The following is a 12,175-nucleotide window of genomic DNA, read 5'->3' as shown; positions in this document are numbered from 1 at the left end:
CTTCCAGTTATGCTGTGACTACATTAAGAGGCTTTCCATAAAGAAACAAGGCTAAACCCAGCCTTTCACAGTGTCAGTCTTGCCTGCCTGACTCCTGTATTTATCTGAATCTCCACAGCAGATTGAGTCTCTTCCCAGGTGAGGTGTCCCACCAGAGCTGTCTCCATAGTGAGTCACTCCCACTTTCACTCCTTCAGGAGGGTATGGAAATGACAGTGCTTAGGAAGAGAAGCCGTAACCAGCTGGAGAACACTGTAACTCATTTATTTCATGTTTTACATCTCTTGCACATACATTCATGTCTGTGTCTTTACCAGCTGCCCGGTCCCTGGGCTGATATTACCTTTACTGGTGGATTATTGAGGACAAGTGCCATCTCCTTGCATGTTTGAACAATACACTTGGTGAAATACACATTATGTGGAATACAAAAAGCAAGTGATAGCAATAACTGCAAAAGCAACGTGGGCAGTGAAAGTTGAGTCAATTTTTCTTGCCAGATTTGGTAGTTTGGTGCCAGAGTCCTGCAGAGGTTACTGAAATCTGAAGTGGTGCAACACACACAACTCCTTATTGACAGGCAGGTTTGGGTTTTTTTGGTATTTTGTTGTGTAGGCTTCCCAGACTGGTTAAACAAACCCTGTTCTGCTCTGCCTAGTGATCTATTCCATTAGCTGTTTATTGCTTCATATACCGAAAGCCATAGAGATTATTGCTTAATTAACGTGGTTTACAACATTCCTAATGCACCATATTAAAAAGTTATGAAAATTAAGTACTATGCATGCTTTGTAGTTCATTTGGAAACCTCTGAGAAGTTTTATAAAAGGTTATTTTGCATTAACAAGGTTTATAACAGTGCACATCCATCATACTTTTTATCATTTGCTTATTACATACTACACAGTGGGGATTTTTAAGAAGCTATAGAGATATCAGACACATTAAGAGCTAATGTTGTCATTCAAAAATCTATTTTAAATAAGTTAGTCTGTGTCCACAGAATGATGAGAACATATAAAGCAATGTGAATTTTATGTTGTAAGACGTACTGAATATAAAATAAATGAAATTAACCAGCATGCAGCCTGATAGCTGAAATGCTGATCATCCATAAACTATGATTGGAAACACGACACCTAAGAAGAGGCACATCACTGAGAGCCTGAAGAAAGGCAGTGTTGTTTGCAGGACATAAGCTGGCCCTACAACAGTGTCAGAAACGCTCCCAGGCAGATACACCCAGTAAGGTGAACTCCCAGTGAAAGACAGGCTGCGTTGTTCCTTTAGCCACAAAGTTAAGCAAAGAATCACTTGACAGAACCGATTCAAAAGCTGTAATTCTGAAAGTCAGTGTGACCCAGATAGATCCCTGATCACAGTTTTTCCTCTCCATCTCTTCCATTTCTGTGAGGGGGTGCAAAACCAGTAGTTTAGTACTTGCATAAGGATACTGGCTTAGGTCTTCAAAGAGTAATTTGGGGGTTCTGCGCCCATGTCTTTTGGCTTTACAGGAGCACAGACACCCCTTTGTACTGCTGAACACCAAAGATTCAAGTAGACCTCAAAGGCTAACCAGGAGCTTCACTACATTTTGGGATGCACGATCCAAATCACTGGCTACGGAAAACTCCCTCATATTTCACCCTGTTTGTCCCCTTGCTGGACATTTTTTTTTTCTTGTTTTGCTTTTTTCTTCAAAGTGGGGCAAGACCTGCTCACAGTGACGCAAAGGACACGACAACATGGAAAATCATGGATATGATCTACCCAGTCCCACTGACACAGGCAGCCTGGCACCTGCAACACTGGCCATGCAGTTTAACTGGTTCAAGAGGAGATTATACAGGCTGGAGTCTAACAAAAGGGGAATCAGAGACAAGGTGAAAGAAACACTAAAAAGAGGAACATGGAAAACCAGGGCATGTAACAGTAGAATTCAAATGAGGGTTGAGGACTGAAGCAGAAGTATGACAGAAAACACAGAAAAACAAGGAAATAGGGAAGAGCTGAATTGCTGGTGAGTGTAAAGGTATGGAAGAGAAGAAAGGGAAGGGCCCCATCTGACTCTCATCATGTACCTATTGGAGCAGACTCACTGTAGTCAAAACAAGGGGAGTTAGAAGAAATCTGTCATTTAAATGGCTCAAGCAACACAGAGTGGCCCTGACCGAAGTAGAAGAGGAAATTCTCACAGAAACAACCCTGCCAGCAGCACTGAGGAGCAAAAGCCTCCAGCAGGGAAACTGGAAACCAGATTACAATGGGCCAGTGGAAAATGACCCCTTTTTGCTGCATGCCTGTAAATGCACACCAGGGTACACCAAGTCTGCTTCCCATCTGGAGCTGACAAGGGGAGCCACTGCCACAGAGTGGATTCCTTATGTGGCCAGTACATCATTGCTCAGCTACATGTGTAAGGATTGTACCTAAAGATCCCAGACAAAACTAGAGAATCAGCATGGAACAGCTTCCACTTCCACATATAATCTTGAAGCAGATTAGCAAAAAAAAAAAAAAACAAAAAAAAAACAAAAAAAAAACCACCCATGTCTTTTACTCATTTCTTATCAACTAAGAAAGATGACAGTACGGAGATAAGTTTCCAACTTTTCCCCACACAACACAGACACAGACACACGCACACACTCAGAGAGGAATCGTATTTCTCACTCTAAAACGTGGTACTTTCATGGCTGATCACAACACCTCTTAATGAGTTCACAGTTAAGAGCACTTAGCAACTAAGAACAGGAAATGCAGAATAATGATGTTCTACCAAATGGGGAAGTTTTTTTCAGCCCTACTGCAATTTAGTATGGACACAAAACCTAAAAATCCAAATTCAGTATGTATTCTATGAGGAACCAACTCAGTTCCAACTTAAAAAGAAGCCTGAAATACCAAGAGACAGAAATGATGCAACACAGGCATGATGATACAAAGGGACTGAAATTCACCATTCAGCTTAAATAAAGGAGTAGGCCTCCTCTCTCTGAGAGTACTACATGTATAGACTCAGTTACTGAAAGTGTCATTGCAATTTTCCCTACCAGATGAGGTCAGCGATTTACACTTCCTGTCCAAATTCCAATTTGAGTGCAACAATTAATTTTTACTATTTCCATTTTCTTCACTTAAAAGGGTAAAACTATTCTTTCTGGCCTTTGAAGGTGTGCGTATTTTTATAGTCACAGCTATAATGGTTTCTGTGCCTCATGCCAGAGCTGGTTATATTCTGGATGAAAGGATGTGGTAAAGCTACTCTCAGTCTTGTTTAAAGGAATATATGCACTTTAAAAAAGTCAGCATGTCATAAATGAATTCTAGAACAACATGTTGTTCTCCAGGCTCAGACTTCTGCCCTGCAAGTGGTCTAAAGTGATGACCTTTTCAAACCTTACTGAAGTCAATGTACAATTCTTCAGCTGTGGAGGCCTGCACTGTGCACAGCTATTGCAATGTGTTTTACTGTTCCTGGGTATGTATACACTTCACAATGCAATAGCAATCTGAATTACAGTTTTTAATCAGTTAATTTTAAATGAGCTGAAAAGAAGCATCTTTCAACTCAGTGATTAATGGTTAAACTCCAAAGCAGGAAGCAAAAGTTTTCAAATAACCTACCTCTGACAATGCTTAATTTGTGAGGTGAGAGAGGTGGCTTGGGAACGGCATCTTTCTTTTTTTTGGTTGCAACTCCTGTGACACTTCTGTTCTTGAGAACATCTGTTCCCCAAATCATAACCGCTAGATTTTTTGTATACTTTGAATCGCCTTGTGTTACTTGCAGCTGGTGCCATTTCTCCTCATCTACCCAAATTCCACTGCCAAGATGGACCTAGAAGGTAGTAATAATAACAACTTATCTATGGTATGTAGCACACAACAGTATCCAAGTGCTGTAGGAACATTAATATTAGGAACTAAAATAACAGTAATTAGGGCTGAACAAATCCATTTTGCCTAACTCTGAAACTTTTCCAACTTTGTGGGTCAGGGAGTTCAAGTCAACCTCAATATATAAAATAGCTCCTTTTACTAATCTCTACGTTTCCCCCCCACAACACCTCTCTCCTGAAAGACTGTGGTCAGGAACAGAGATCGAAGAAGGAAACAGTGAACATACCCAGTATTATAAAATTATGCACAGCATATAAACCAAGCAGTTGCACCAGCCTAATTCAGGAGGAAGATGAACCACTTATCTTTGGCTAAAACAGACTTTACTCAAAGCATACTCCAGAGGCAGTAGAGAGGGAATTACTTCTTAACTTGCATTCTGTACCTGTTGGCAAGACCCAGCCTGATTGTTTAAATTAACTGGAAGGGGAGAAAGGATTTTGAGAGCTCCAATTTCAATATAAGCCAAGAGAGCTTGGAAGCTTTGTAAAACTTCCAGGTCTAACACAAAAGTGTGTCTATCACGTACAATCAATGTAAATGCACCACATGAATACTGTTTTGTGGTTAGGCAATGACCCATTGCAGCAACATCATAAACTTTCCATTATCCAAACAATGGGAAGCCGAGGTATTTCACTGCAGTAGTAAAGCAGGATAATATAGGAGCTGGGAAAGCCACCAGACAGTCTCCAAAAGGAAGATGCTCAAGTCTGGTTTTGCTTATTAGTCTTGCTCAGCACTGACTGTGCTTGGTTATCTCCCACAGGGCTACCCTGTGTCTCTACCCCAAGATTGCCAGTGCTCCAGTCTTAAGACAATGCAGGACAAGAATCTGAGCACCATCCTTAGGCTGCTACTACATGTTTGAGCTGATAGTCCTGACACTCGGGACACCTTCAAGCAACAGCACGGAGGTAACTCCACAAGTAACCAGAAGTCTGACACAACCAGGACACACACGCTGGCCCTGCGTGGAACCACAGACACTTTGTACCCTCTATGTCCATGCTCCAATTCCTGGAGCACAGTGCAGGCTCCTGAGCTCCCTCTGCACACAGCAGGCTTCGCTCACATGTGATGGGCTTCACTCACTGGGACACATGCTCTCATCATGACAATCTAAGGTGTGACCTACACCTGCCAACTGCTGATCAGAGCTCATTGCACTTACCTTGAGACAATCTGGACAAGTGCAACACACCAAACAACTGGATTGCTACATATCCAAAATCTAGCTTTGGTTAGATCTGGTCCAATGGGTGTTCTTTCTGTAACATTAACATTTAAACTTTCTACCTTCTTATGATTAAAAAAATCCTGTCAACAAAATCCCACAGCAAAACTGCATCAGAAGACTGTTTGCCTTAACTGCTCTGCCCTTAGTTTGCTGTAGTTTTACTCATTTCATCTGGCTTTACATAAACTGTGCCTGCTACTCATACAAATCTGAGCAGTATCACAGAAGTCCCATTAAATGCAATGAAAATTGGACAAAGCTACTGTAAAATTTTATATACCCAACATTTTACTGCCTGTATTCAACTGAATACCATTTTTCCTTTAAATGGAAACCTTCTTTAATTATTAAGGAGGACTATAACCCCAAGAAGTTTTTTATTACAACGGCATCCTTCAAAAGCAACTAGACGTTTAAAAACTTAAATAGAGTAATGACTGGTTTGGCTACAATCTATGTCATATATAAAAAAAAAGGATTCTCTACCTTCCTTAAAGCATAAAACCATGCAGCAAGCTGCCTCTTCTGCAGAATCTTCTGCATTAAAGGGATTCTAAGAAGCTTTTCACGAGTCTGCATGGACAGAAATTAAACTAGTAATAACAACAATACAAACACTACGCTTTTTTTTTTCCTTTTACTCTGTTGTTGAGCCTCTTCATAAATAACGTTTTAAAAGGCAGAGTCTCTTGGTGCTCTCTACATATTTTGTAAGGCGGCTTCAATGAGGAGTGAGAAGTCTGTGCTCAGAAAATAATCTCAGTACATTTTTTAATGTAGTTATTTCTGGTTAGATCTTGGAAAAGTTCTCCAGGAAAATGTCTGAAAGTTACCTAGAAAATAACTAAGATTAGAAATGCTGTGAGATACTGAATTTTGGGTGTCTATACTATTAGTTGTAGGGACTGTTGTATTTGATAAAAAATCCAATTCCTCTCAGCCAAAATTAGGGTTTGCCTTTGCCAAAAATTATTTAGTCTCTTAAGCTACTACATTATTCATTAGCTTGAAGTTACTCAAAAGAAAAGAACAAGTAACAGGAAGTATTTTTAATATTTATGCTTCAGACAGATCATCTCTTCTTTTAACATGCTTCACTTAACTAAAAAAGCAATCACTGGTATGAAACACCTATGGCAAAAGCAACCATGTGACAGACAGCCACAGCCACAGCAACCTTCCGTCTCCCTTTTTCTATTTGTAGCAGTGTTACGGTGAGGAATTCAATGTGCCCCTGTCTCAGTTTACCTCTCTACAACAGGCCCGGTACTGTTTCCTATCAATCCCAAAGCTCTGGGAAGTTTACTGTACTCCACACTCAGAAGATGTTCCCTTCTTGCTGGAAGAGCTGCCCCACGAGCCAGCCTCTTGTCTTGATGAAATCAATGGGAAATTGACTCCCAATTTCAGCAACTGCAGGATCAACCTTCAAGCACAATGCAACAGAGACAGCAGCGAATTCAAAGCAACGCTCACCAGTGTGGCTGTGCTAACATCTGCAATAGATCTAAAACGGGTCTCAGAAGATGAAATCTTTTTTTTTTTCTTTCTTCTTTCTTTTTTTTTTTTTTTTTTTAAATGAATGCCATAGGCTCTTTTTCAGTGACTCGGTTTTCCCCCTCTGGAGGGAAGAGATTTATCTGCTTTGAAAGAATCCTACTAAGATCAAATCTGGTGCCACAAAGGGTAAGACTTGGAAAAAAAGTATTTCAACTACTCTAGTGGTGCATACCAATAAAGGAATACTGCAATAAAGCCATAAATAAGGAAAACTGAAGAAAACTACCCTGCAACACTCCAAATACATTATGAGTTCACATTTTCAGCATCTGAGCTGGCTGCAGACCCAGTAAATAGGCAAATCAAGAACCAAAATTACAAAAAGAAAGTTAAAGAGATACTAATATCTATAAAGACAGAAAACTTCAGGAAAAGAAGCACCAAGAAGCTGACAGATGAAAAAAGGGTGCAGGAAAAGCTGTACAAGTACTAACGGATGTGCCTTACGCCACAGACCTTAAGTGGAAGAGGAGGTAAAGAAAACTTGCATAGTAATACACCCTCATTGCACAAATTTACACAAAATAATGAAGCAAATGATATATTTAAATATATTAGGAAAGAAAAGCTATCTGAACCAAATACCTGTCAAACAGTCAAGATTCTACTATTTTTCATGTACATTCTGTCCTCAGTGATTATGCTGAATTCATCTTCAAGGGGACAGACATTGTGCAGTTGATTTTTCAACAGAAATCTGAAAATGCAGTTTCCTGCTATGTTCCATCAGTAATTCCACTGCATGGCAAAGCTGGAATGGATGTTTCCTCCCTAAGAGTTCTCAGATTAGGGTACCAAATGCATCTATACACACCAAGAAACAGGATCTGCACAGGCAATTCTATAAGAAACATCACATTCATTTAGTGATAATGAAACAGCTGTAAAAGCAGGCCTAGGTAGATGAGCAGTCGAAGTGTTAAACACGCTGAAACCTGAAAAGCTCTCAGTCAGGTTCTGGCAAACTAGAGCTGGATGGTATTTCAGCAACTTCCCAAAGTCTCGGGAAAGAAGCACTACATCAGCTCAATTCAGTGGCAATGCCTCTGCTAGCATCAAGGAAGCCTCATTTTCCTTCTAAGTTTCATAATTAACTCCTGCACTCCAACCCAAACATGACGGCTTCTCCGCAATGTGACTACAACACATTAGAAACATTAGAAACCATTTAGGAAGAAGTATTTTGGTTAAGTAGACTCATGTAACTTTATAATGTGGGTTACTGACTGGCCAATATTTGGTGTATTTTTGGATGTCACCACCTGAAGACTCTGTCAATTTGCCTGCGCATGCATACTTAATAACCATATTCCTCATGCTGCACAGTATTCAGTGCTCTCACCACTGAGGATATTTTTCTATGCTCTTCCTATCTGTATAACTCCACAATTCTCCTCAGCATAACAGCACACCTCCATGAAAACTAAGGAAGTTTGTACAAGCTGCTACCATGCAAAACCCCCACAACCATGAAAATTCCACAAGAACATCACCAGGTGGACATTTTAAAATGACTCATGCTATATTGAATATAAAATACCTTTCCATTCTCGAGAATATACTTGTCCATTACTGGAACAGGGGCAGGGTAGTACGTTGATGTATTTGCTTCCTCACTGAAGGTCTTCTGTACCTCAGGTTCGGGTTCAATTGATTCAGGTTTTACTTTTTCAACCTCAATGGCAGGTCCTAGACAGTTAAGAAAAGAGAGCTGTCTGCTATCCCAGAGAACATGAAATCAATCCCTTCATCACCCATGATTAGCATAAAATAACATATTAGTCATGTTCATTTAAAAGTTAGAAGTAATCTAAACCGAAGTCCTACTTCTGAACATCAATAACTAAAAGCAGGATAAGTATTCCTGCTTTATAAACATTAAAATGTTTAATTTTAATTTAAGTGTTTAATTTTATTCCTAAAGCATAAGGACAATTACAGATACGGGTAAGATTTCTTCAATGCACACTAAGGAAATTATGTTAAAATGACACTGAAATTATAAACCAAAAGCAACAATAGTAATTCTTCAAATAAGAATTGCTATATAGTTGCATAGGAACCTGCATAATTTACTGTGATAATTACATAAATTATCCACACAGAATTACAAATTTTATAGAAATCCAAAATCTCTTTAGATATAACAGAGGTGTATAAAAATAGTGAGGATGTGCAGAAATGCTATGAAGGAAACAGACTTAGGCTCCTTATGCTGAGGTATCATGCAAAGAAAGATTATCAAAGGTTAAAAAACCCCACATAAATTACAATTTTGATTGTCCAATCCATCCAACACTGATTTTTATTTTTAATGTAATCAACAAAAATTATGCACAGATTAAACAATAGAGTATTACTATGACTGAGACTTAAAAGGGGGATAATTATTTTGTCAGTTATCAACTTTTCTTTTCCAGGTCCAAGTTATAAAATATTCCTAAAAGGACAGAAGAACTAACTAAAGACAAATTGTGAACTGGATTTCCTGACTCCATTCATTGCAGGGGTTCCACCAGAAGCCTGGGCTATGGCCCCAAGCCTCAGTGTCCCTTGGTGTGTGCTCTAGGATCCCAAGAAGCTCCAGCAGGCACTGAAGCTCATGCAGGGCCGGCGGCTCCACGGCACAGCAAAGCTGCCAGCTTAGACTCTGGGCACCACGGAAATAGCCCAGGCCCAGAACTCTAAGGATGAACTCACCCACTTGTCAGTGCCAGATTGTAGCAGGCTGGTGCTGAGACCAGGGCACCACTCTGCAGCCCAGCCCTGACATCTCCAGCCAGTGACAACTCAATCATCAGGTCCCCCTTCAGCTCCCTGCTCAGTGTTTGCTCACACAGACCCAGCCTTGAACTGATCCAACTCTGCAAGTCACGCTGCCACCACAACTCGGGTCTTAGTCACGCATCTTAAATAGTTCCTGTGCCTGGAACAAGCACAGCATTCCTCCCTCCTACTTTGTGCAGTTTCATTTAGAGATTATTATACAGCGATAGCAGCGCTTCCTCCGTTGTCAGCGTTTGACATTTATCCTATAGCTGATTCTACACCTACAGAGCCAGCTCAGTGTTCTCAGCTGGCTGCCACTCCACGCTCACCAGTGACTAAAAGTTGTCTTGGCAACTCAGACCATCCTACGCTGCAGTGCCACCAACAAGAGGGTCTTAGGAGCCAGCCCCAGTGCAAGCATGGCACAGAAAGAGAAATCACAAAAACATCCCATCTGCATTATAATTTCATAGTGATCTCAGTAAGCACCTCTAGTACCATGAATATACAACAGCCAAGACAAACTGAACTTCCTAAATATGGGACTGTAAAGCTGATTCAGACTGCGAGGAGACCCAGACTGGTTAAAGCACCCAAAAAACTGCCCACAGCATGGGCACAACTGAAGAACCAGATGTAGAGATGTAATTGCCAGTGTGACCTTAAGAAGTAATCTCTGAAACTGTTAATTTAAGAAAACATTCTTCAGCAAAGGGCTATTTTCTTATGGTTTGAAAGTCACTTCAGGGAAGACACCTAAGTCTAACCACCTTCTTCCTAGCAGGAAATGTTTATTTCCCTTTAAACACTTTTACTAGTCCCTATTTAGAAGTCTTTTACTGTTTTTAGTCATATATTGGCACAGCTGGAATTTGGTTTCTGGAGCTTCCCAAAGGAAAAAGCTGATTAAAGTCCGCAACCACAACTCTCACAGGTCAGAATACCTCTGCTCCAGTTCATGCTTTACTACTTGCTTAGAAGCCATTAGAAAAAAGCCTTTAAAATCCCTTTTCTATATATCCTGATTTCTGGTTCCCAAACAGAAACCTGCCTCTAACCAAGCAGTCTCCACAGCCACTTCCACAACCACTAAACTCTTCATTTTCAACCCTGCATGCTGTGAACTGCACATGCAACCTGCACTCCTGCCTGCCAACAGAGCAATGCACCCCATTCACCACACTCCAAATTCCCCCTCTTTGCATCTTATTTTAAAGATGATGAATGCAACATATAAAAATATATACCTCCATCTAAAAGCTTAACAATGAGAGCACTTATGTAATAAGGATCAGGGAAAAAAAAATACTATTTTCAGAATGCAAGAAGGAAACAAATGTTTTATTGCAAAATCTTTCTCCTTCTGACTGCAGTTTTTTAATAATAACTGAGAGGCCAGCAAATTTGAATCAGGATAAAAAGGTAGAAGGATTCTCTTTACCTGCCCTTTTCCTCAAAAATACATCTTAGGCTACATGCTACTCCTAAAATTAGTAAGAAAGTAAAACCAGATTGACTGATAAAGTGGTCAGCATACATTTGTAAGCAGAAAGTTTTTGCACATGGTCTACCAGAATTTGAAACAAAACAGCACAAGTGTGAAAAGTGATAATATTGGTACTTTCTGTACTTGATAGAAACCTTGGGCCTTCTTTTTTCTTTTAACATCAAAAAGCCAAACAAATATAGAAAAGCTGAAAAACAGTAATTCCTGACATGTGGTAAGACCCTAATCCCATTTCACTCTCCCTACTCTGGTGTCAGTCCCAAGACACTGTAAACTGGATCACTGAAATGAAACTGGGATTAAAAATAAAACCTTGGGGGTCTGTCTGCACGGGCTGATGAATCTGTTTCTGAATGAATGTGAGTATACTCCCTGACTTTCAAGCAACACTAATTCTCAGCAATATAACATGAAAATGAAGAAATTATCAGGGAGCTAAAAAACACCCAAGCATTATCCCTATGCAACTTCAGTACTTCTGACCATATTTCCAGCCACAGGAAACTGCACAGATCTTGCCTGGGAGACAGCTGCTTTTGAAGAAGTTATTGAAATTCTTCTTCTGCAGTCTGAGGGCTATTTAAAATCCCTACAGGGGAGAGCTAGTTATTTAATTCTTTAAATTATCTTACTCTCTATTGATAAAAAGAGGGGCAATTCGGTGTGTTTTCAGGCGCAACAAAACAAAGTGCAAAGCCTACAGTTGCAGGGCTTCCAGTTCCCCAAGTGGGCAAGACAAGAAGCTGCACACATTATTCCAGGAGCTCAAGAGGGACACCATAACCTTTTCCACAACAGTCATCACATTTTTCCACTGCTCTGGTCCCCAGAGTCCTGGTGAAATGCCTGCCTCCTCTGGGAAGGGATCTGCTGGGAAATAATAGACTAAAATCATAAAGATGATATTAAGCATTTCTCCATGGATTGGCACTGATTTCACTGTCATTTGCCACAGCTGCCTCTGAGGCTTCTTTAGGTGACAAAGAGCAACTCGGTGTCACCATGAGGAAGATGAACCTCCTCACTCCTGCCACTGAAGTGGCTCCAGTTTAGCAGCAGAGCTGAAGGCCTGAGTCTCAAGTACAGCACATTGACTTCCAGCTCCTCACTGAATTCAACACGTTGATGGCAAATTAGGAGCCTGACTACTTGACTGCACGTTAGCTCAAGAGGCTGTTCTATATTTGATCTGCAAG

General features: G+C 40.4%; 1 protein-coding gene across 2 annotated transcripts in view; it reads right to left on the bottom strand.

Annotated features, from left to right (window-relative positions):
* The window catches only part of LOC136365163 (BEN domain-containing protein 5-like), a 564,308-nt gene that overhangs the window by 401 nt on the left and 551,732 nt on the right, over positions 1 to 12,175 (bottom strand). For both annotated transcript variants that reach the window (XM_066325516.1, XM_066325515.1), the window contains 2 exons: positions 8,244 to 8,392; positions 3,628 to 3,841 (listed from right to left, as the gene is read on the bottom strand). In XM_066325516.1, the coding sequence (XP_066181613.1) occupies positions 3,628 to 3,841; positions 8,244 to 8,392 (363 nt within the window). The remainder of the gene's footprint in view (positions 1 to 3,627; positions 3,842 to 8,243; positions 8,393 to 12,175) is intronic.

Source organism: Sylvia atricapilla, chromosome 9, assembly GCF_009819655.1.
Source record: "Sylvia atricapilla isolate bSylAtr1 chromosome 9, bSylAtr1.pri, whole genome shotgun sequence".
NCBI lineage: Eukaryota > Metazoa > Chordata > Aves > Passeriformes > Sylviidae > Sylvia > Sylvia atricapilla.
This window is presented reverse-complemented; position numbering and strand designations above follow the sequence as displayed.